This window comes from Globicephala melas, chromosome 11 (assembly GCF_963455315.2).
Source record: "Globicephala melas chromosome 11, mGloMel1.2, whole genome shotgun sequence".
NCBI classification, from domain to species: domain Eukaryota; kingdom Metazoa; phylum Chordata; class Mammalia; order Artiodactyla; family Delphinidae; genus Globicephala; species Globicephala melas.
The window spans coordinates 80,023,546-80,048,484 of record NC_083324.2 but is presented as its reverse complement, the minus strand read 5'-3'; the positions used below and the strand labels follow the sequence as shown (position 1 = coordinate 80,048,484).

The window sequence follows — 24,939 nt, the reverse complement described above, 5'->3', positions numbered from 1 at the left end:
CAGGCTCAGTAGTTGTGGCTCACGGGCTCTAGAGCGCCGGCTCCATAGTTGTGGTGCACGGGCTTAGTTGCTCCGCGACATGTGGGATCCTCCCAGACCAGGGCTCGAACCCGTGTCCCCTGCATTGGCAGGCGGATTCTTAACCACTGCGCCACCAGGGAAGCCCAAGTTAAAGAATTTTTAACTTTTTTTCACTTGAGTTGTGTACTTCATTGGTATTTCACCTCTTAGGTTGGCCCTTAGATTACATCTTTTCAGGACCTCTCCGAGTGTGAAGAGCAACAGTAGGCTGACTGAAAACCCTCTTTCCAGAGAAGGGGCAAAAGGGAAGAAAAATTAGCACCACTGGCCTAAGTGTAGGTGGGGCTTGTGAGGTTTAGGAAGTTGCTCCCCTCTTGTGGCCAATCCTGGAAACAACAGCCAAGAAACGTGTTCTAGGGCCCTGTCTTTTCATTGTTTTCCAGATCAGCAGTCAGCAACACCTGGGAACTTGTTAGATATGCAAAATCTCGGAATTCATCCCAGACCTGCTGAATCAGAAAATTTGCTGAACCCCACCCCCAATCTCTTTTAAAAGCCCTTCAGATGATTCTGAGGAACGCTGCAACTTTGGTAACCACCATTCTCAACCTATACCCCAATATCCCTACCTCCCTTTCCCTCTCCCCCCAAAATGTAATCTCCTAATTTCTGATTACAAGAATAGCAGAGCTTCCTATTTAAAGTTAATCCTCTCCCTCCATGTTCTGGACTCTAAAACCTCCTGTCTCCCCAGGAATCTTTCTTTTTTTAAATATACTTTTTTTGGCCATGCTGCACAGTTTGCAGGATCTTAGTTCCCCAACTAAGGATCAAATCCAGGCCCCAGCAGTGAAAGTGCTGAGTCCTAACCACTGGATCACCAGGGAATTCCCACCGCTGGGAATCTTGTTCCATCAACTAGGCCCTCAATACCTGTCCTTAAGGTCTAAAAATTATCTTGATCCTACATCTTCTAGCAGCAGGCCTATTTCTCTCTACCCTGCAGAGCCCCTTTTTTGGGGGACAAGCAGGATCCACCTATTTTTCCTTCCTTCCCCAGAAACTGCTCTTGGATTTTTCCTTTTTCAGCCACTCTTCCCTACTCCTCCCTTCTGCCCACCCTCACATAAATCCCTTCCCTAAGCTACTCCACAGGGCTGTTAGGATCAGCTAGAATGGATGTGCCTGCACCTTCTGCAGCTCAGGTGATCTGTGAGCTCTGCCTTCCCGAGCTATGGCGTTTTATATTTCAAAGTACTCCTTCACCAGTATTTCACTTAACACCAACGAAGGGTTGAAAGCCACATTCCACAAAGGTTTGTATTAATGAACTTTCAACAACAGCTGATAATGGCTTTTTTCTTTTTAAACAGTCCAGGAACACCAGGGGTTAAATACTTCTCTTTCCACTGTTTATTATTAATGTACAAAATATACAAAACCAAAAGAAAAAAGAAAATACTCATCCTCAAATCCATTGTGGCTCTAACCCAAGACCCTGCACAAAACCCAACCAATCCACTGTTTTCATAGAAAACAACTGATGCTGAGACAGGTGAAGGAGAGGGCTGGGAGAGGGCAGGTCATCTCATCGAATCCACCCAGGAAGGCACCTGGTGGGGATTCAGAGGTGGCTGACTGACAGGGCAAGGGAGGGAGCTGGAGGCCTCACACCCACAAGGTTCCAGGTGGGGGCCAGGAGCACGCTAACTCCCAGAGGCAGTGCGTGTAGTGTGACTGGCATGCCCAGCACGCCGGGCTTCAGTTGATGAAAAGCTGGTCTCACTGAAGTGTTTTAATTTCCAGAATGAGCTGCAGGCAAGGGTGGACCACCACCAATGGCCTCACCTATGCCAGCTAAAACTTTGCCGATGTGGATTTGCCATCATTGAACCTAGCAGACCCATGATGCAAACTTGGGTGTTCACGGAAGATTGCAACGTCTTACTTGAGAAAGGACTCAATGTAAAGCCTGTGTCGGGAGGAGTGGGGATGATGTGTTCCAGAACTCAAATCCAGCCTGATTGAGTCCTCTCAGTGCAGTGGGATACACAATACCCCTTTACCATCTCCCCACCCCACGAGGAAGCATGAACTTGGCTGGGGTGATTTCATAAGTGCAGCTGATCCCGTGTCAGAGTTCTGTGTGCATGTGGAGGACCCACAAGAGGAGAGTAGAGGTGTTCTCCAGGATAACCAGCTTTAGGTTCTCAGGCATAAAGGGTAATACTGGAGAGGCGCTTGGCATAAAGGGCAAATCTCCTCAAAAAGTGAAGCCAACTCGGTCTCCTCTTCAGCAGTCCAGGGTACAGAATGTGTCCAGTCTCTCTCCTCCCCAGACTGGAGGAAAATATGTACATCAATGCGCACCAGTGATCCGAAAACCCCCAAGAACCCAGGCAGGTGGGCACTGAGGGGGCCGGCTCCTCATCAGCTGGGGAAAGGGGAAAATGGGCCTCACAGAAGCCATAAAAGGGTGGAAGGAGCAAGGCTGCAGTCCACAGGGGTGTGGGTGGGGTGGGCAGGTGGTCCCTAGGGCAGGGGGGGCCCATTGACACCCGGGTGGTAGAAGGCACAGTTGTTCTCGTAGCGGCAGTTACCCTTCATCATGAAATGTCGACAAACAGGGCGATTTGACATGTCTGTGGGAATGATGGTGGAATAGTTAGATAGGCAATGGCCAAGAGGTCAATGCCACCCTCATCCCACCCGTCCAAGGCATCCTGAGAACTGTCTTTCAGAGAGACCTAGTCTTGGGGACCTGGGGGAAGGGCTAAAGGAAGGAACTGCCATGCATGCTGGGAACGGGGTGACCTCATGTTCTGCCTGGCAGACCCGGGGTAGTGACGTTCCCCAAAAAGTTGTAATGGGACACCAAGAGCCATATGGGGGACAGGGAGCATCCTCACCTCCTCCATGGCTGTGGCCTCCATCATGCCCTCGGTGGCCTCCTCCGCCATGGCCAGGGCCATCATGGCCACGGTGCTCATGAGGGGGTGGCCCTCGATGGTCATGGCCTCGGTGACCAGGGCCATCATGAGGTCGGTGGCCGTGGGGCCCCCCATGTCCAGGGCCTTCATGGGGCCGATGTCCACCACCAGCACCCATTCCTCCACCAGGGCCTTCATGAGGACGATGGCCACTGCCACCACCCATGCCGCCGCCAGGGCCTTCGTGGGGGCGATGCCCACCGCCCATGCCACTGCCAGGGCCTTCATGGGGACGATGTCCGCTGCCACTGCTCATGCCCCCACCAGGGCCTTCATGGGGACGATGCCCACCACCTCCGACCATGCCCCCACCAGGGCCCCCTCTTCCATTTGGAGGTCCTCCTCCAGAGCGACCTCCTCTGGCCCCTCGGAATGGAGGAGGAGGAGGAGGTGGTTCACTCCCGCCTCGGCCACCACGGCCTCTATGGTATGGCCCCGGACCTGGTCCCCCACGCATCGGGCCACCCCGCATGGGGTCACCTGGGCCATCCCAGAAGGGATCACCCCCTCGGGGAGGGGGTGGGGGACCCAGGAGACGTGGACCCACTGGCCCACCAGGGCCCCCAGGGCCTCCATGGGGACCTTTTGGGGGGAAAAAAAAGGGAGAGAGACAGTATCAGCTACCTGTTGCACCCAGGGACCGCCATCTCCCAACCCAAACCAACCCCCAGCTTTGGTCAATCCTGTACAGTTACCAGGCCGAAATCAAGCAGACAAACCCATTCTAACCTCTCACTCACCACCTACCTGGCATAGGTCCGCCAGGTCCAGGGGGGAAGTGCTGCATGCCCTTGGGGCCCCCAGGGCCTCCCGGTGGGAAACCATTGGCTATGGGACCAGGCCCTAAGAGTCCATGAGGCACTGTTAATGAAAAAGGAGTGAAGCAGTCAGCAAGACGATTCTAGAAGAGCGGCATGACGTCTTCCCGCTTAGGTGTGCCCAGCTGACCCCCTCAGACCAACCTGGCAGAGCACTGCCCTCTGTCCAGTCTTCCCCTCCCATGTCTTGCCGCCTAGTGGCAATACCCCTGCTCCCCCAATTCCACTGCAGGCCTCCTCGCCCAGGCCCCGGGGCTGGCCCTGAGGATTACCCAGCATCTGCTTGATCTTGTCTGAATAGTCTGGTTGCTTCAGCAGTTCCTCTGAGGGATGACTGTTAGGGCTACCCTGTGAGGCAAGGTCATTAAGGGACAAGGTCAACAGAGAATAAGGGTAACACCCGGCAGAGAAGGGAGAGCCCGAGGAGAAAGCAAGTGGGAAGGAGAGCAGAACGGGAGTAAGGAGAAATGGAGACAGTGGGGAAGAAGAGGGAGGCTCGTACCATGATGGAGGTGAGGATCTCCTGCACATTGATGCCTCCTCCTCCAGGACCCTGGGGGCTCTTCCCGGCACCCATGCTTCCCATAAGATTGGCCAGAACAGGAGGCAACTTGGAACCACCTGCCCCATCGGGTGAGCCACAGGTCCCCCCCGGCTCCAGGGTCTCAACATATGGGGTCTCATCCATGGAACATTCCTGAAATGACAGTACAGAACAATCAGGACCAACAAGGATAAAGAGCCAGTCTCACATGAAAGATGCATTAATGTCAAGCACAGCCTCCATCACCACATAACTCACCTCATCTAGGGGGATGAGTTTGGGGGGGACAGGCTCATAGGGCTCAGGATCAGGCTCGTGAGGACTGTCAGGAATGCAGCAGGCGATAGAAAAAAAAAGCGTGACAGTCAAATTATTTATTCAAGCCCTTGATTTTCTTCCTAACCCCCACCCCCCTTCTAATTACCCCAGGGCACGTTCCCCTCAAGGGCTCAATACCTCAGGAAGTGAACCCCATTTTGCTCACCTTTCCTTGTTCAGGAAGAGCTCCTGAAGGATCCCCTTCTCCCGCTCAGCCTGGATGTACCGCTCCTGGCTGTTGCTTCCAGGGGTGACAAGAGGCGAGGGCAGCACCAGGGGCCGGGGACACACCCAGGGCACCTTCTCCTCCATGTTGTCATGGCTCAGACGCCGGGCCGTCTCAAACGCGTGTCGATCTGACAGTATCTCTCGCTTAGCTGCCTCTCCGAAGTCCTTGATCTTATTCACATTCACTATTGCCAAGGAGAAAAAAAGCAAGAGGGAAGGTAAGCCCAACCAAGTCCCTTTTAAACTCTCTATACCCCACCTACTATAGAGGAAACTGGATCTCTAACCTCGTTCAGTTTCATCCAGTTCAAAATAGAAATACTCTCTCAGCTTGCCCTCCTCAGGCCAGGTCACAGTTTTCCTCTTCCTGCCTTTCCGGGTCAGCTGGCTAGGATCTCCGGGACTCTCCACTGGCTTTGCATCCAGAGCTCCTGGCTCCAAAGAGGCTGTAAACAAGTAGTTTCAGAGCAGATCCTTCCTTTCAGAAAACCCCGAAACCTGAACCAGTTTCTAGACTTACCAGTATCCATGAGCTCTGGGACTTCAACAGGGGGAACTGGGGTCCCTGGACGTTCTGTGTCCATAGCCTCAGAAGGAGGTGCTGGCTCTGGGGAAGAAGGTTTGGCTGTGCTCGGTTCTGTGCTCGTTTTCCCTTCAAATGGGCTTGGCTATTGTGAAAGAAAAAGAAGTTAATGAGCTGACAGGAAAGGCAAGGCAATTAGTCCAGGGTCCTTGGCAAGATCCCCTAACAGTTCCTATAAAGGAAGACTGTCTCTAACAGTACTCTGCCACCAGTCTACATCTGAGACACAACTCTTGTCCTCCCCGAGCATCCTAGCTGCTGGGCCCTTCCTTCACCTGTACCTTTTCTACCTGGTCACTGGCACCTACTGCACAGCACCCATACCTTGGCAGCTGTGGGTGACAGCACCTTCTTCTTCTTCTTAATTTTGATGCCTGGAACAGGGGCTGAATTGAGCGCATCCAGAAAGCCCAGGCCCTCCATAGCTACAAAAGAAAAGAGCATAAAATGGAATCATCAGACCTCCTTAATAATGCTATTCCTATAGACAAAATCTGGGCAGAAAATTGGCCAATAGAGACCCTGCCTCAACTTTGGACACAATAAGCTCAAGGTGACCAGGAAGCATATGTAGGAGGATTCACACAAGAAATTCTTGTCATTATTCTATCTTTCTTTTAAAGGCAGGCAAGCGTGGCTTTGGATAGGAATCAGAGCTCAGGTAAGTGACAAAGTCAGCCCCCATGAACGTGACGGCTGGGAGCGCACACACCAGTCACTGAACAGCACGCCTCCCTACTTCATCTCTAAAATCACTCCTAAGCAATCCTATCAAGGACTCCTAGGAAGGGAGTTCCAGGGGAGTAAACATTAAAGGACACCAAGAAACCAGATGAAAATGGAGGAAAACGCTTCATTTCCATGAAAAAAGTTTGCTCTCAGTTCAAAGCACATCCCCCCACTTTAGACTCACGCTGTGGCGGGATGATCTTCACTTTGATCTCTTTGGTGGCATTGGGTGTTGTGTTGAGTGGCTTGTATTTCTTCTCTGCAGGGGGTGCAGCATCTCCTGGGGCGGCTGTGGAACTGTTAGAAAGGGACTGGTCAACAACACCTGACTTGCCCCCTCTTTTCCCCTCATGTCCACAGACCCAACCCATTCAAAAACCAAGAACATGGTCCATACCTCTGACGCTTGAGGGGGATGGGTTTAAGGTTGTACTTGTCAGAAACCACCACTGCACTGGCATTCTTCTTCACAGGCACCAAAGACGGGGTCTCCAGCTCTAGTCCTGGGGGAGAAGACATGGTGTTGGGGCTGGACTCACTCCACACTCTCCTGACTCTTCCTCCCTTAACCTTCATCAAGCCCTATAAACTCCCACAATGCTCCACCCACTAGTCTTCCCTCTCTCCAGATTTATCGTACCATTAAGTCCAACTCTTCCACCATAAGGCCCGGGCTGTGCACCTACCCACAGACACTCCAGAGGCCAGACGGCAGTCTTACCGGTAGAGCGGAACTTGGCGTGACTGGGCGCCGTGGTTCGGAGGGACTTGGGCTTCTCCCTCTTCTTCTCCGGGGCCTCCTCAGCCCGAGTCTCAGCCTTCACCTCAGTCAACGGTCGCTCAGGAGGGGTGGTTCGACTCTTTCCCTCTTCTTTCCGTTTCTTCTTATCTTTCTCTGTTGTGGAAAAACAGAGCAGAAAAGGATTTTATTTAGATAAAGAGAAAGACTGTCAGTCAGAGGTAAAAAGCAGGTTAGGGGCACGGAAGGCCACATCCCAGTGGGAAAGAAAGAAATACAAGGGATAAAGGGCCTAGCTGCTTACCAGCAGGCTGGGTACTGCTCTGGGAGCGGATCACAGCCATCCAGTCGCTAACAAGGACTGAGGCCAATTTCCGGAGCTCTGCAGGTGAGAGAAAGGGGAAATGCCTAAATAATGTAAGATACACTGAATCATGGAATTTTCCTCTATTCAGATAACTTTCAACCCTGATGCCACCAGGTGGGGGGGGGGCAAAAAGAAGGAACATTTATTAAAGTATGTTGTAAAAACTACACCAGGTGCTTTGCATACATCTCATGTAATTGTTATTACAACCTGAACTTTTTTTTTTTTTTTTGCGGTACGCGGGCCTCTCACTGTTGTGGCCTCTCCCGTTGCAGAGCACAGGCTCCGGACTCACAGGCTCAGCAGCCATGGCTCACGGGCCCAGCCGCTCTGCGGCATGTGGGATCTTCCTGGACTGGGGCACGAACCTGTGTCCCCTGCATCGGCAGGTGGACTCTCAACCACTGTGCCACCAGGGAAGCCCACAACCTGAACATTTTTAATCTCCCTTTAAGACACAGAAGCATGGAGATTAAAGTTACAAAACTAGAAGATGGCAGAATGAACCTAGTGCCTATGCTCTTCCCTTAACCACTTATTACAATAAAATAAGGAGAAAGGCAGAGGGGTTCAAGTATCCAAAGGGCTACCAGATTTTAAAAATTTCAAGGAGGCAGATTTAGATCCTCGTAAAAAAAAGATTTTCTAGGGAAACTTTTTTCCTAGGATGTCACTAGTGATGACAGCTCTTAAAAGAATCAATTAAGTGTTGCAAGAGTGAAAAAAGAACTTAAAAACAAACCGATTTAGGATGAAGGAAGCAGAGTTTATCTAGAGAAAAAAGATGGTCAGAGAATTTAAAGATAAAAAACAGAATTTATTTCTAAATATATGGAAAAATGCATTTGTAGCTCTTTCCTTCTGTACTTGGCAAATAAAATCTATCTACGGGACCTCTCTTCTTGCCAACGTTTCCACTATGGGCTGATTTAATAATGAAATTGTTGTAGAATATTAAAACTTAACTTTTTAAAACAGTCACACAACTGCCAACTCCTATACCTAATGCAATATGAACCCCAATGCCCAGTGGGGGAATATCCTGAAACCTCTTTGAAGCAATCGATACTATCTATGGTCCAGTAAACTTAACTACAGTCAATAAGGAATGTACAAATTTCAGTATCTAAAGGAAGCACAGAATAATAATTAAACCTATACTCGAAGACGGCAACACAATTAAGCCAGCTGGAACAAGGACCAATATACCTCAGTGAAGAAACAAAAGATAGGCAATGATTTAATGGGATCTTCTGTGTTACAGTTTATCCTACAAAGCTACTCTGAGATGTCAGAAAAACAGTGAAGTGCTCATTATATAAAAGGACCTAAAAACAGAATTAATACAACTAAAAGAACGGAAAGCTAGGGAATGTTTTTCACTTAAACAATACTGTGAGTTAAAATAAAATCGTGATCCTTTATCCTGGAAAATGTTCCCAGTGTTTTCTCCTCTAGCTAAACTTTCCAAAGGGACCTAGCATACCATTCCCCATAGACAAAGAGCGGGGATCGGCTCTGCTACAATGCTGCTCACTTGCGGGAAACCAGCGTCTTGTGCTCACTGGTTTATGCCTTGGGTGTAAAACTTTTGGGTTAACTCTTGGATATAAACCTTTTTCTTCTCTAAAGAAAAGCCTGTGACTTTCTGGAGCCAGGCTTTGTCTTCAAGCCAGAACTGTATGGCCCTTGCCAGGAGCTCCAAAACCCTGTCTTAGCAAAGGAAAGAATCTGTTGCTATCAAAGCTATGATATACTCCAGCAGTCAGGATTCTGCCCATGCCCTACAGCAGGGTGTTTATTGGTAGAACGAGCATACCTGTTGTTAGGAAAATAGACATTGAGGGTCCCAGAATATGCTCTATTTATTGATATTTAGAGAAACAGAAGTAAATGATGACGAGACATTCTAGGATGACACTATTTCCCCCAAAGAATTTTAAGTGTATGGCTTTTACACCAAGAGATCTTAAGAAATGAAGGTAACTGAGTGGAAGTAACGGAAGAAGGCACAGGACACAGAGGAAAGGACTGGCCCCTACCTTCATCCTCACTTGACTTGCTCAGCTGCTTCACCAGTTTGGCTGTGTTGTTCTACGAAAGGAAGGGAGCAGCAGGATGGTAAGTGCCAGAAGGAAAAGCAGCCCACTCAGAGCTAACCACTCCCACAAACGCACAACCTCTTAACAGCCACTAACACTGAGATAGACCTTCTCTCTTACAAAGCCCTTGGAGACGTAGTCTTACTCCTTAAAACAACCCATTTAGGTAGGTTCAACCATTCCCATTTTACAAATGAAAAAACTGAGGCTCAGATATATAAGTGCCCCACGTCACACACCTATTAAAGGACATAAATTTGAACCAAATCTTGATTCCAAACTCCTATTTTTTTCTACCATTCTACCTCACAGGCCCAAGACTGTAGCCACATCAGAGTCAATATGAGTTTTTCATCTGTTAGCCTAAACCAAAAAGGAAGAACCAGGGTTGTAAGGACTGAAGGTACCTGCTTGAGATGGTCAACAGTGAGTGGTAGGTGCTGCAGGGTCAGTAGAATTTGCTGCAAGAGGGGAATGTTGTTGGTTGTCTTTGAATATGTCAGCCAATTGTTAAGAAGCTTGTAACCACCAACATCAATAAACCTGCAGGCAGGGAGGAGGCTCTGTGATGCCCTTCCTGGGTCTTGGGAGTATACCCCACCCTCCTAGTCCCCCAGCAATAACCCAGGAACCCCGTGCCTCACCTCCCCCCGCCTTCTAAGTACCCAGCCACCCAGGTCCCCACTTACTTGACCAATATTTCTGGTGAACGGGTCTGCAGGAGAATGTTCAAGTAAGTGCATCGACTCACCATCTTTCGTGCTTCCTTCATCAGACTGTAAGAGATAAGTCAAGGTTAGAAATGAAGCAGCCCGAAAGCACCTCTTCTTTGAGCAGACGTCTCTAATCTGCGGGAGTACCTCGAGATCCCTGATGACTTGGGACTTCGCTACAGTGTGGGGGGATCACACAGGCCCCTAGGAGGATGGGGTGGATCAGGATTGATGTGGAAACACCCAGAGGGATGGAACACAATGGAGGAGATGCACTGAAGTCTCCGATCTGAGGAGGTTTAAGTGTCACTGCTTCTCTAACCCACAGGACACATTTGATTCTGCTTCCAGGTGAAGAGCCCTAGCCTTCAACTACCATCTCTTCGGACTGGCTTAGTCACTCGCTTTCTCCTGGAAAACTTGAGGATCCCTGAAGGAAAATGACATTTGGAGCATGCAGAATGCAACCCAAAACAGAACTAAGAATCCTGTCACCTGACACTCCTGCTTGCTTCCTTCCTTCCCTTGGGACTGTGGATCTCCAAATATCCAGATGCCGTAATGACCGGGGACCAAGGGGTCATCTTTTCCTATCACTAGTTCTAACATAATTGGATTTGAATCCTATTCCACTGACTCCCATTCCTCTTAGGGAACACTTTTTGCTATCTACCTTAATTACAGTCATATTACAACACAAAATATTCTCCACTCACAACGAATTCAAAGGGTACAGACTCACCTGAAGATCTTCGAAATCCCATCCACACTCTTGACTTCCCCGTCTCGGTTAAGGAAGCTATCCAGGCCCTTGAGAAGCTCTTTGGGATCTATGGGACCCGAACCCATGATCGAGGTTTTCTAAGATAAGAGGATAAAACAAACCCACAGAATAAATGGGTGGCAAGGACAGCCGCAGTTGCCCTCTAATAAATTCTATCTCTGTTTGACAAATTATTAGTGATTATTTAATCTACATTCAACTGCACTCACCATTATCTAGGTAAGAAAAATCAACACAGACAATTGTCCCTACTGAGAAAACAGCCCTGGCAAGTGAAGCACTGTGTTAATACGTGACTGAAGGGGACGACAGTCAGACTGGAGGACTGAGGCAGCACCTCTCCTCTCGCTCCCAGTTACATCCTTCCCAGGACAGCTGAACTTCACCAGATTGTATCAGAGCTAAGATTCACATTCCCAAAACAAACACTCAACTCTCCAAGTCATTTTTGCTTATCAGGTCCCATTTCCCCTTAGTTGCTAATGAATCGAGCTTAAAAAAAAACACCAAACCTATAGCTTGATAAGAACTGGGCCAATCATGGATGTTGGGCTGTCTTCCAAGAGTCAACTCCTTTCTATCTTAGCCCATGAAGAGTCAACCGCTTGGGAGATTGGGATTGACATATATACATCAATATGTATAAAATGGATAACTAATAAGAACCTGCTTATTAAAAAAAAAAAAAGTCAACCGCCACAGGTAGCAGGATATGTTCTGCTTGCACCAGTAGACAATCTTCTAAAGTTGTAGGTGAAAAGAGAAGGAAACAAAACTTGAAAACAGAACCTCTCCCCTATGGGAGTTAGGGGTGGCTCCCAGAAAGAGAGACAAATGGAGCAAAGAAAATCAAGCAGGTCCTCCTAAGCCTTGAAAAAATGTCACTCATTAACCAAACCCTGCATGAGTTTTTATTGTTTCAAAGTTAAGGGCAAGATTGGTTTGTGGTTTCAAAAGCAAAGATGCGAATCTGACTCCTAGTCCCTCCTAAATCATAACACCACCCAAGATCCCCAAGGAGAGCCTGAAATTAGAAACCATGGAGCCAAAAAGAATGGAACAAATAAAACTAGAAGCTGGCAAAATGCCATTAAATTTTAAGTAGCTGCTTTAGACTAGGTTAGAAAAGGAGTTAATTAAAAGCTGAACACAGCTGTTACGGGACAGAGACACGTGAAACAATTTCTAGGCCAGAACTGAAGTTTGAGAGAGGTAATTTAGAATCAATATGGTTCTGATTAGGATTTTTATCCACAATGCCTCTAAACATTGGCTTCTGAGAAGCAGAAAAGAAAGCCACCTTAGTAATATCGACATTTGGGAAATAAGACGAACACTGGGTAGGAAGCAGGCAAGAAGAAAGCCTCCTGAATCCCGCATCTAGTACAGAGATGAAACACATGAGCCAGGCAGAAGGGTAGGAAAAAATCAGTGTTTTACAAAGATGATTATATTTTCTGCAGAAAACAGGTTCCTTATAAGATCATGTTAATTAGTTCTATTTGTTCTCAAGCCAAAAGAGAAAAACAAGCATAACACTTTCAACCTTTTAATTCTCACAATAAAAAAGTCAATAAATTTCTACATTTACACGGTCTAACAACCTAGGCCAAGAAGAGGCAGAGGCATGGGGGGAACTTGGTTCCTGAGACCATAACCTGTGGGTTGAATACAGGGAGAGGAGGTAAGGTAAGAAATACTGAGAGGTGAGCAAGTCTGGGTTAACTGTGCTTTGCTGCTGCCCTGGAATCTCCACGAGGACAGGTAGAACCTAAGGTCAGAGGAAAAAACATTCAAGTCCAATACCAGATAAATTAGAAGTCCACAGGCCAAATCCACTTAAGTGTGGTGATTCTTATGCACAGAGACACAGACATGGGGATAAAGGAATTTTCCCCATGTAGTAAGACACTATAAAGTGAAGTATAGACACTGTAAGGACAGAAATACAATAAAGGGATACACAAAATAGATTTCCCATTTGCTGGAGACTGGAACAGCAATGACCGAATCCAAAATAATAAAATATATCATCAGTTAAAAAAAATATACGCAATTTGACCAAAAGCTTTCAATTAAACTAACTTCACTTCCAACCAATGTCCCCTAAATACAGCTGGCCCCTCAGATTCAAACCCAGTTGAATACACAGCACCTTGGAAAAGTCCCTTTTGCATACCCACCTACCAGTTAAGTCAACAGGCCTGCTCCCCCTACTTCCTTCAGAAACAAAAATTGTCACCTGAGCTCAAATGTTCCTTTGCTTAAGAGGGCAGCAGACAAGAGAGAATAACCATCTTCAGAGAGAAAAGAAACCAGCGAGTACACAGCTAAATTCTGTCCAGTGCCTTCTGCTGGGAATGGGACCCAGGGACAACTTTTTAATTCCCCATTCACAAGCAGCAAGAATAAAAGACATTAACAGTCAAGGAAAACTAGAAGACAAAGCAGAAGAAATGTTAAATATTCATTTTCCACTGCAGTTTTCCTATTATGTACATTCTGGAAATATATTAACAAAACTATAAATTTTGTCTCACAAGCACCAATCACGTGGTTTTAAGATGTAAGGGGTTTTTCTCATGACGGCTTCCTCCAGGCAGATTAGTTTTCACTCATTTAAAATTAAGGACCCCAAGTGTTTTACAACCTATTTCCGTATTTTGAAGTCATTACGTTTAGAAAGAAGTTCCAAGGCACTCAAGTGGAAAGGAATGAAGAGCCTAAATTCTCGGCACAGCCCTACAGGAGAAAAGGCAAATGACTTTACCAGGGAAAGAGGGGCAGTGACCAATTGTCATTAACATATCTGGAGCCTGGAACGAAAGCTTAAGGAAGCTTTCTGAAACCAAAAATAATCCAGGGTATGATATGTTTTAATTTCCTTGAAGGCAGAACATACGTGGTGGCGGTGGGGAAGCAACCCCTGGCGTCATCTCCACCTTGTCCTAAAGCTGGGCTCTCCTTATGGAGCATGTTGCTGGCAGACACGTGCAGACACAAGGCACCGGGGAATTTTCTCTTACCAGAGATAAAATTAAGTCCAGAAGTGACACCAACTCCTGCCTCCAAAATAAATAAGGTGAAAAATATCTAGCTTGGCTAAAGTTATTCCATACCCATCACCAATGAAACAGAACTGAATTGGTTCAGGACAAAAATTCTAGGCGAGTTTAAAAACAATCACAACAATCTTCTAACAAAGGAGGAAGGTGTCCGTCCAAGTTTACCTTCACTTAGAGGTCTTAGCACTTCTGGAAATGAAGTGCTTTGTAGCTTACATTCCCCCCTTCCTTTCCACGGTAATTGAGGCATTTCCTAGTCTGACTCCAGAGTGGACTGAATTATGTCTCTCAGGTGATTCACAAGGTCGCACCTCTCTTCAAGTAGTAAGCCGCCCCCCCCTCAAAATCACTCCAAAACCTGGTAGCACATGCCCTTCCCAAACGCTTATTTGCCTTTCAATAAGGGTGTAAAGTCACCCCCCACCCCTGCCCTCACAGGACAGGATCCCAGGATAGAACTGTGGCCACAAACTACAAGGATCAGGTTCTCCGACGTTCTCTGGATGGATGTGGTTTCCCTAGAAGACCTTTTTTCCCATCTCCCATGTTAATGCAGATCTTCTTTATTATAATCCCCTGCTCACTAGAGCTCAGGAACCCCAGTGGGTAGAACGTTCAGCTCCCAAGGAAGGTATGCTGCAGAGGCACATGGCAAACTGCTTAAAAGATAAAAAACTTGTGGTCAGTAGGACATGTGGAAGAGGCCCTCCCATCCAATCCACAAGTAATAGTTTGAGAATCCATACCCAGTAGAAAATTAGCCCTAAAGTCTCACCAAGTCATCACAGAACAGTTGTACAAAATGGGTTTCCAATTCTGCCTAGAACCTTCACGCTTCACGGCAGGACTTTAAAAAATGAAAAGTATATGGAGAGTCTGATAAAGATTTGATTTTGAAAAAGTTGGAAGAAGAAAGGTAAGAAAGGGACAGGACACTCAATACCACCCTCAGGTAGGGCATGGCTTTCAAACATGCACCAATTGCTACAGCACTGCACAAGTGGAAAAACGAAGAGGACATTATTTCCCCATTGTTTTTAAGGAATTTCTTTCAGAAGGGAAGGAAAAAGAAATTCAAAAAGGGTGGCTCTTTGGAAAAAAGAAATGAAGGTTGTGAAATGTAATACCAGAAAGGTTTTGCTTACCAGAAACCGTAGCTTGAATCCCCCTGCCTTGAGTTTACAACTGCCGCCTCCTTTCCTAAAGATTCACTTCTCATCCTAGTACCAATGTACAGGAGCTAAGCAACTGGAGAACGTGATACAGCACTGAACACAAAGAGCTTACCCCCAAACCCAGAGGCGGGAATAAGGGCGATTTAGAAGAAAGTCCTAAAGTACCCACTCTCCCCCAGATTCTCATCATACAAAGCGACCAAATGCCAAGAGGCCCAAGGACTGATTCCTGAGCAGAAACGGCACATTTCAGTGTCATTAGGCCCCAGTTGTCTATTCCAGTTACTCATTCACAAGTCCTTGTGTCTTCCTCCAGTATCCCCCAACACACATAAGACACACACACGCTCACACACACTCCCCTCAAAAGCTTCCAGCCCTAAAGTACAGCTGTTTGACTGGTTTCCACCCCTGGCAACTGAAGCGGGGAAAAATTCCAAGCAGTAGTGATGAAAGAAGGTGAAAATAAAAGCAACAGACTCGGGATCGTTAAATACAAAAACTAGAGCTGCCCAAGGAGACGGACAGCTTCAAGACCTAATTCCTATAAGCTGTTTTCCTTTTAAGATAATGGCTATAAAAAGTTATAAAGAAAATAAGGAAAATGGCTTTTCCTGTCTAGCAGCAGCGTGCACAAGAGTCCAGAAGGCATCTGCTCGGGGTGGAGTTTGAAGAGGGTGGAGAAAGGAGGAAGAAAGCTGATTACATCACCTTTCAATGCTGCTCCTCCCCCTTGACCAAGTTTCTAGGGCGGCCCTAAGCTCTGGATGGCAAAAGGGGGAGAAAAACAACAAGGCAGGGACGCCATCTTGTTACGGAGAAGAGAACTCGAACTTAAAAAGCTATCCCGGCTCTGCCGGTAGCTTTTTACATTAAAAAACCTTTTAGTAAAAAAAAACAAAAAACAAAAAGCAGCCCCCATCCTGAATAGTCTTTGACCTACTTTGAATAAGAGCAGTGTGAAAATAAAAGCAATTAAAATATTAAAAAGAACAATTTTCTGCGGGGAAGAACTGAATTTGCAATTGAGGTTCAACCTGCTACTGTCGAACACCCCCATCCTCCCTATAAAGGGAAAGGGGGGAGGACTTGGACCCCTCTCAACAAATAGGATTGAGGTGGGAGGACAGGAGAAAAATGGGTCAAGACACAACCTGCAACGCCGCTTGGAAGACAAAAGGACAAAGAAAGTCGCCATATTGAAGCAGGGAAGAAAAAAATTCCTTTTAACGACACAAATCTTCTAGAAAGCTAGCATTCAATTGCACTAAATGGCTTTTAAAATTATACTCCTGAATTCCACATTTCCCCAACCTTTCCACCCTCTACTTAACTGTATTCCCCCCACCAAAACGTATCAAATTAAAATGTTAATCATTTTTTTTGCTTTTAAATAACCTACGCAATCTGCAACAATTACAAGACATTCTTTACCTCCCCAACTATTATCTTGTATGTATTGGCACTAAGATTATATTTTGCCCTGAATTAAGTGTCTTGCAATCTTTATTCCTAGATTGCCACCTGTATTAACCACACAAATATACCCCAAACAAATTACATTAAAATTGAGAGTTAACAATCATTTAAAAAGTCATAGCCACCTATTTCTCTCTGCCCATCTCCTTACCCTGCAATCTTTATGTACAGATTGCTTATTAATCTGGCAAATTGAAAGGCGCCCTGCTTGTCTCACACACAAAGAAGTGGGACTTCTGGGCCACAAAATCCACCATCTTTTGTATGTGAGCTCATTAACCCTTTTGAAGACTGCTGCTAACGAGAGGAAGGTAACCATACCTCCTTATAAAAAGCAAACACTTATGGCTTTGGCAGTCTGGAAATTGGCTGGATTACCAAGGGTTAACCATCAAAATCTTAAGTTGCGGGCCCTCCCTCCACCCTCTCCTAGCCTGCAGCAGAGCAGGGAAGAGGCAGGTGGTAGGGGAGAGAGAACACTGTTTAGACCCAAAGGCCCTTTTTAATGGAGATTAAGTGACCGGATCGGTCCTTCTCCAGTTCTCTATTTGTTCTACGGTCTCATTTCTTCCTCTCATTATTTTTGGTTTCACAAAGGGAAACGTTGATTTCTTGTTGCAAGGCTGGTTTTTGAAAATTCGACACTTACTATCCAATTTTTTTGCGACGTCAGCACCTCGGGCTCAGGGGGGGAGGGGGTTAAAATTTTGGAGAAAAAAAATAAACCAACCAACCAGGACCCAAAACTCAATTATTTGGGGGGCCTCATTGGATCAAAAAGTCTCCTTAAAAAAAATAAAGGCCAACTCAGTATTCATTTTCCCCCCACCCAACTCCATGTAGGGAGGGGGGGTCGTAGAAAAAAAGTTCTGAGTGGATTAAAAAAAGTAAACGCTGGATGAGTGAATTTGGGTGGGTTTGGGAAGGGAGGGTGGTTGATTATTTTTGAAGTTATGTGGTGACGGTCCTTCGGCCACAGATTTCAAGTCCCAGGCAGCGTGGGCTGGTGGGGTGGGCAAGATAGGTGGGAAGGGGCAGAAGACACAAGTGGTTGGGCTGGTGGCTGCTGTTTTCCCTTTCCCCCCTCTCTCAGGATCCTTTCAAGGGCTTAGATGTTGCTGCGGCTTGTTTCTTTTCTCCTCGTGGCCGGCCCGTCTTTCTCCGAGAAAATTCAAACCTGGGATAAAAGGAACACAAGGGAGAAAGATATAATCAGTATGGGTTGCTCTTAAACACCCAAAAGTACAATCTTTGTTGTCCCCAAACACCTCCATGTCGCATCCCGAACACAGCCGCTTAAAAAGAGTCACGGCTCTCAACCGAGCCCTCGCCTAACCCATTTCCTAGGCCAACTGTCCCAGCAAAATTTTACCCTCCAACCAACAAAACGCCGAGACTTACCTCTAAACGAACCCCAGAATGGCGGCTGCCCGCTCGGGCTGAGTCTTTTATATCCGGACACCGCCCAACGCGCCCAAACGTGCTAGTGAAACGCCCTTGCGGCGAGAGACTGTGCGCGGGGCGTGAATTCATTGGGCAACCAATAAGACAACTCGCCAGCTGATTGGCTATCCTGCCTTAACCTTCGCTCAGCCCCTTCCCCTGGGCACCCTCTTCCGCCTCCTTCCTGGCCCCCGAAAGCGTGCGCTTGACCTAGCGGCCTAGCACCTCCCTTTCCTCTGCTTCCACCACTTCCGCCCTCGAGATCATTTCTCACCAAAGGTTGGTAGAATCGGACCGGCGCATGCGCAGTGAGAGGATCTCGGTCAAAATCGACTTCAAAATTGCTTAAAATACAAACTGTAAGAATGCGATCTAAGAGTCGTACTGGCTGGTTCAGCAAAAATGCAATTTTGAGGCCGAATTCGTTAGTGACGCAGTTGAAATTGGCCTCTCCCTACAGCTCCCCTTTCACGCTTCCGTCCTGACGCAGATGCGCTGCCGCCTTCCGCACTGCGGGGTCGTCCTTGGCCCTACCCTAATGTATTTCCTGGAGCATGCGCAGTCGCTTTTCCTGCTTTATGCGTATGTCAAGATGGCTGCCTCCACATTGAACGTGTTGCTGAGGCGCCTTCCTAGCATTTCGCCCTTCAGAGGTGCCTGCGGAGTTCAGGTAACTCCTTGGGGCACATTTTGTACAACGCCAGATTTGGTTGTACCTTTTCGAGGTCATCGCTCCACTGCTGGGAATCCAGGAGCCGAGGCCTTCCCAAGTGCTTCTGCCTTGGCTGTCAAGGCAACCCTTCGCTTCCACCACCCTCCTCCTTCCCTTCTCATTCCTCAGTACAGCGCACGTTTTCTAATCTCGAGTCGAGGGTAAAGAGCAAGGGTTGGATGTCCTCCTCTTCCGTTTCCATCTCGGCTGAATAATTAGGCGGTGGAACGGATCTCTTGGCCATACACAAACCAACTATTAACTGTACAGGTGGTGTCTAAATCTTCGATGCCAGGGAGTGTTCTTGGGTTGAGGGACACTAACTTCTACCAGCCCTACTATCTTCCAGTAGAGCCCGGATACATTCTCATGACCTGGGACCAGTTACTCGGCTCTTTATCTCACTAAATCAGTTTCTTATCAAAGCATACATGAGAGCTTAACTTTGGATTGAGTTTTCCCTCCAGCCTACGTACTCACCACCCTGGAGGTTATGGGCAGGGCAGATTCTTGGTGGGGTAGGGTGAGATGGGAAGGCTTGCCCAACTGCCACTCCCTAAAGTGGGACTGAAAACTGGTGACAGGGGTCACCACAGAGTTAACTACAGGCCTGGTAGCTTTAGAGGTAATGTTAGGACTTAAGTTTGTTCTGCCATATGGAATGTTGACCTTCAGCTTCTTAGAAGGCTGGGCAACTGAGTGATTGGATTGGATCGAGTTGGAGACTCGCGTGTCCTTTGCATCCCCTTCCTGCCACACATCTTAATTCCAAGAAGATGGACATTCTCCCTTTTCCTCCAGTAGACTGAGTTCATCCCAGAAAGCATGAATGCCTTATACGTGCCAACTTTTTGAGTTGTCTTTTCAAATAAATTTGCTTCCCAGTCACCTGTGCTAGTAGTTTATCTTCTAATGTTACCTTTTCTTTCAAGATCCAGTTGGAGGTAGGGATAGTCGTTGTTGATGTAAACTTAATCTCCCACAAAATGCTACCTCCCATATACAGCATATTCCTGCTGTATTTCATTTACACAGTGGGCGTGCCTTCCCCTTTCTCCCTGAAGTGTGGGCAGCAAACCAATCAGGTCTTGTCCTTGAACTCATTGTCTCATTTCGCCTCTGCCCCTCCTTTTATAGGTTCCCCTCCAGACTCTTTGCACCAAAGCCCCCGCTGAGGACGATTCTTTGCTCCCACTTCCCGTTTCCCCTTATAAGGATGAACCCTGGAAATATCTGGACTCAGAAGGTACTTCTAAATGGGGAAGGGGAGGGTCAAGTGAGGTCTGAAATAAGTGGACAGAGACCCGCCCATCACCACCACCCAAACTTGTATGGTCTTTCATTTCAGAATACCAGAACCGCTATGGTTCTCGCCCTGTCTGGACTGACTACCGTCGCAACCACAAAGGTGGAATACCCCCACAGCGGACTCGAAAGACATGTATTGTGAGTTTCTGAGTGTGGCACGTGGATGTGGAGTGGGGCTGGAGGCCAGAGTGACAGCGGCAGCAGCACTTTTTTTTTTTTAATTATTTTTTTTTATTTTTGGCTGCATTGGGTCTTCGTTGCTGCATGCGGGCTTTCCCTAGTTGCAGGGAGCAGGGGCTACTCTTTGTTGCAGTGGCTTCTCTTGTTGTGGAGCACGGACTCTAGAGCGTAGGCTCAGTAGTTGTGGTGCACGAGCTTAGTTCCTCGGCATCAAGTGGGATCTTCCCAGACCAGGGCTCGAACCCGTGTCCCCCTGCATTGGCAGGCGGATTCTTAACCACTGCACCACCAGGGAAGTCCCCAGCATCACTCTTTCTGACAGGGCTTTGAACAGCTTCACCTACCAGTTTCTTCTCTCTACAGCGTGGAAATAAAATTGCTGGGAATCCCTGCCCCATCTGCCGGGATCAGAAGTTGCACGTTGACTTTAGGGTAAGGAGAATCTTTTCTCTAAGATAAAGACTTGGAGCCTTTTTTGCAATGCTAAAGAGATTACCTTAGGTGCCCCGCTCTTCATATCCTGGTGCCCCTAAAGTCCATTTTGTATTGACTTTCTGGTAATATAAAAACATTTCTCCTTCCAGCCTTTTGCGCTCTACTAAGGGTTTTACTAAAAAGTTTCATCCCTTGTCTATGAAATTTACAGTCTAATTTGGCAAGAGAAATGCTTGTTTCTAATGTGAGGGCAATGCCCAAAGGTTTATTTATATCAATCACAGTTGTTAGCAAGTAGATTGGACTAGTTTTTTCCGGAGATTTTCTTTATTTCGTTGTCATGTTGATGTTTGGTGGCATGCTGAGACTTGGGGCTGGAGGGCAGATACATGAAGCAAGGTATAATCTAGTTATTTTTTCAAAAAACCTTCATTGTGATAAGGACAGAACTTATTCCTTAAAGTATTCAAAAACCTTATAAAGATGATAATGGAAAAGTGCCCTTCCGAGCTTGCAGTATTATAAGGTATTAGGGCAGAAGCTGAATGGCTGGTCGTCAGAGAAGTCAGAGGGCATTCAGGGGTCAGTCAGTCAGCAGATGGGGGTGTCTGACTGCTCTCAGGCTCCTTCTGATACAGGTTGTAGAGGAGTCCAGAGATACTTCTCAATTTCAGCTGTGTATAATTGGTTACCAAAAAAAGGCTATAATCATTTGTATACAGTTTATAACAAATTGCATGACTAAGGGAGAGAGAAAGATTACAGACTGAAGAGTGCAGCTGATTCTGCCTGCCATTCCACTCCACAGATATACCTGCTTTTTCTTTGGGAGTCTCACCACCTGTGATTAATTACTGGCTGGGAGTCATTCTAATAATTAAATCTCTAAAATTGATTTTAGTAAACATATATATTATATATACCATGCATTTATATAAGTTAATAATTTGTAAATGTACATTATAACACGTACTACATTTTCTGGGTGATTTCAGGGATTTTCCAACAGACTGTCCCTAATTTGTTGCATGAAGGACTGACTTTAGAACCTAACCCCTGCAGAAGATAATTCTATGGGAGTCTCAGTGACAAAACGTAGGCTGTGTATGTGAAATGGTTGGAAGGCCAGGAAAGGGAAAAAGGTTGCAAGAATGTGTTCAGTAAAGGGATGCGGCTAAAACCAGGACCTGAAGGAAAGTAGCACCTGGGGAGATGTAGAAGGGTCAAGGTCATTTGTGTGGGTGTGCAGGGATTGTGCACTTTTAGTCCCTAATCGTCTTGCTACCTTCCCTTCCCTCTCTCTTGTTTCTCCACCACTTTTTCCTACAGAATGTGAAGCTCTTGGAACAGTTTGTCTGCGCCCACACGGGTATCATCTTCCATGCTCCATATACAGGTCAGCCCATCATCCCTGTCACCACCAGAATAGCTTTTCCTTACAGCACTTCTTATATTTATTAAGACAAGACAACAGGTATTTATTTGGTGGTTCCTACTAATGGCCTAAAAAATGTGATGGAACCTTTTGGAAATCTTGGCCTAATGGGGATACTCACACGCTAAAACAGTTACATGTGAACAGAAGATACAGGCGAGTACCAGTATAAGCAAACTATCTAGATGGAACTGTTAAAAGGTAAGTGGTGCTGATTGTTTCCTTTCTATAGGGTCTCTTCACTTTTACGGAAGGCTTTCTCATAAATTGACCTTTTATTCCATTGACAATTCAGTTAGATTTCCCAAATTTGGCGTAAGCTCACCAATTCAAGATTATATCTATTCCCTAACTATAGTCACAGGCCAAATCTGGCTCACTGTCATGTTCATTTATTTTCATATTGTCTACAACTCCTTCCAGGCTACAGTGGCAGAGTTGAGGAGCTGAGACAGACTATAATATATGCCTAAAACATATGCCACATTGCCTCCAGTATATGGCCCTGTACAGAGAACATTTTGCCAACCCCTGCTCCAAAGCAAGATAAATTTGCAAAGAATAATCGGAATCCACCCTTTTGTGGCGTGGTAGCATGATTGGTGGAGTTTGGTTTGTCAAGGAGTTTGTTTTTGTTTTGGCTTAGTTTGGTTTTTTGTGGGTTTTTTGGCCACACCACACGGCTTGTGGGATTTTAGTTTCCCAACCAGGGATTGAACCCGGGCTCGCGGCAGTGAGAGCACAGAGCCCCTAACCACTGGACCACCAGGGAATTCCCAAGGAGTTTTAAGAAGAGTTCTATGGTCAGGCTGTAAAAGGCTGAAGGGACTATTTTGCTACTTTCTCAGATCGTCTTGCCCAGATCTGAAATCCATTCTTCCTTTATTGAATCTTTCTCTGTGGATTGTCCAACTCAGCCCTTTAACTAACCACACTTGCCCTTTGAATTGTGTTCTGCTCCCTGTCTTGAAACCTTTACTGTTAAGTGGCTTCTCTATAGTGGCTAGACCCTCCTAAGTCTTCATCCTGGTTCGCAGAGAGAGAGAGAAGGTTCTTCCCACTGGGCAGAAGGGGAAACCAAGCCTTGCCGAGGGGTCAGGGGAATGGGGTCATCAGGTAGAGCTAGGTCTTCCAAATCTAAGCCTCTATCACCATGTAGAAGCAGTTATGTTCTTCATTTACTGTGACTTATAAAATGATCTCTGAGTTACCTTTTTTCACAGGGGTCTGTATGAAGCAACACAAGAAGTTGACCCAGGCCATCCAGAAAGCCAGGGATCATGGTAAGAATGAGAAGGGGCACAGCGCAGTTTTGTTAGGCATAAGGAAGGTGACTTAGGGCTGGAGGGTGGATATAAATGTTCCCACCTATCTGAGAAGGTAGCACTCATGTTCTTCCAAAGAATCTCTTCTTTCATCACTCCACTGTCCCTTGTTTCCTCTCCTGAGTCTCTTATCTTGTCGTTGCCCTGTCCTCTTTTTCTTCCTCTTTCTCTGCCTTCTTATTTTATAAATGTTGCCCCAACGCCATGTCTAAATCATAGGAGCTTTGTATAAATTTCTGACCCTGGGCTCCATGACACTTTTGCACAAATTAGGAAAAGGTACCCCTATGTTAGGGCAGATGCAGCTTCATAGCCCTGGCACAGGCCTGCACAGCTTGGCAGGCAAGAGTCTGGGCAGCACGTCAGCCCACACTTGCCCCCTTGGCCAGTTGCTTCTGTGCAGCATACCACATGCATAAATGAACCCAGTGGCTCTGACTGGTCCCTCCCTCCCTTTATATGTCATTTTTCTTATTATCTGTCTTAATCTGAAGTACCTGTCCTCCCTTCCCTGGCATTTTCTTTTTTTTAATCCCCCAGGTCTCCTCAGTTACCACATTCCCCAGGTTGAACCCCGGGACCCTGACTTCAGTACCTCTCATGGAGCTGTGAGTGTCACTCCGCCAGCGCCCACTCTGGTTTCAGGTGACCCCTGGTACCCATGGTACAACTGGAAACAACCACCAGAGAGAGAGCTGTCCCGCCTTCGTCGGCTCTACCAGGGTCATCTCCGAGAAGAAAGTGGCCCTCCACCTGAGTCAATGCCCAAGGTGCCCCTCACAGCCGCAGCTGAAGCCTCCTCCACTGAGCAGGCGGGCCCCCAGACTGCTCTGTAGGAGCTGTAGACTAGGAAGGGAGCCGGAGGGTCCCTTACACAGTATTTCATCCTGAAGAGCTGTCTACATTGTGGCCAGTGGCAGGCCCAGGGCCAGAGAAAGGAAATGATTGTTGGTGAAAGGGATAAATACATCTGAGGCTGAGGGAGGGCAGTGCAGACGTGTATCGGAAGCCCCAGCCCCTATATGTTGTCAATAGATAGGCTATACATTCTGCTACTGTTCCAGACCTGTGCCAACTGGGTTTTTCCACAATAAAGCTGTATCCTGTGTCTGGGCTGCCTTTCAGATGAATGCTATGGAGGATTGCGGGGCAGTGGGTGCTGCTGTGGGGAGAGGAGTGGTCAGGCTTGAGCCAGTCCGATCAGTGCACTCTTGGGACCAGAAGCCACCTGGGATGAGCAGTTGTGCCATTATGTGATGATCACTTGTGCCCCCCTGTGCCCGATGCACAGTGTTCCCACTGAGGGGCTAAAGGGTTGGAGAGTGAGACACTAGGCCTAAGAAAAATGCGTTGCTATGGCACCCGCTGCCGTGGGAGGCGCGGATGGGATGAGTGGCGTTGCTAAGTGACAGCTGGTCTGGCAAAAAGAACGGGGTCCCCGGGCCG

General features: G+C 47.0%; 2 protein-coding genes across 6 annotated transcripts; one reads left to right on the top strand and one right to left on the bottom strand.

Annotated features, from left to right (window-relative positions):
• Positions 1–1,411: 1,411 nt before the first annotated feature.
• PPP1R10 (protein phosphatase 1 regulatory subunit 10) lies at positions 1,412–18,393 on the bottom strand. Of its 5 annotated transcripts, none has more exons than XM_030851121.3 (20): positions 18,373–18,393; positions 17,305–17,832; positions 10,895–11,013; positions 10,129–10,215; positions 9,847–9,982; positions 9,380–9,431; positions 7,275–7,352; positions 6,953–7,126; positions 6,629–6,734; positions 6,416–6,528; positions 5,827–5,927; positions 5,440–5,587; positions 5,207–5,365; positions 4,858–5,104; positions 4,632–4,695; positions 4,332–4,526; positions 4,102–4,177; positions 3,759–3,872; positions 2,931–3,593; positions 1,412–2,663 (listed from the first exon to the last, which is right to left on the bottom strand). In XM_030851121.3, exons 3-20 carry the CDS (start codon positions 10,999–11,001, stop codon positions 2,554–2,556), a joined length of 2,730 nt encoding a protein of 909 aa, XP_030706981.1. In that variant the 5' UTR covers positions 11,002–11,013; positions 17,305–17,832; positions 18,373–18,393; the 3' UTR covers positions 1,412–2,553. The 5 variants fall into 5 exon arrangements, with proteins under 5 accessions (XP_030706981.1, XP_030706982.1, XP_030706983.1 ...); XM_030851122.2 differs by lacking the exon at positions 18,373–18,393 and adding an exon at positions 18,057–18,180; XM_030851123.3 differs by lacking the exons at positions 17,305–17,832; positions 18,373–18,393 and adding an exon at positions 15,147–16,150.
• Positions 18,394–18,621: 228 nt separating this feature from the next.
• MRPS18B (mitochondrial ribosomal protein S18B) lies at positions 18,622–24,621 on the top strand. The gene is made up of 7 exons (XM_030851145.2): positions 18,622–18,768; positions 19,948–20,056; positions 20,159–20,256; positions 20,662–20,730; positions 22,063–22,129; positions 23,392–23,451; positions 24,034–24,621. The coding sequence occupies exons 1-7, from the start codon at positions 18,637–18,639 to the stop codon at positions 24,327–24,329; spliced, it is 831 nt and encodes a 276-aa protein (XP_030707005.1). The 5' UTR covers positions 18,622–18,636; the 3' UTR covers positions 24,330–24,621.
• The last annotated feature ends 318 nt before the right edge of the window (positions 24,622–24,939 follow it).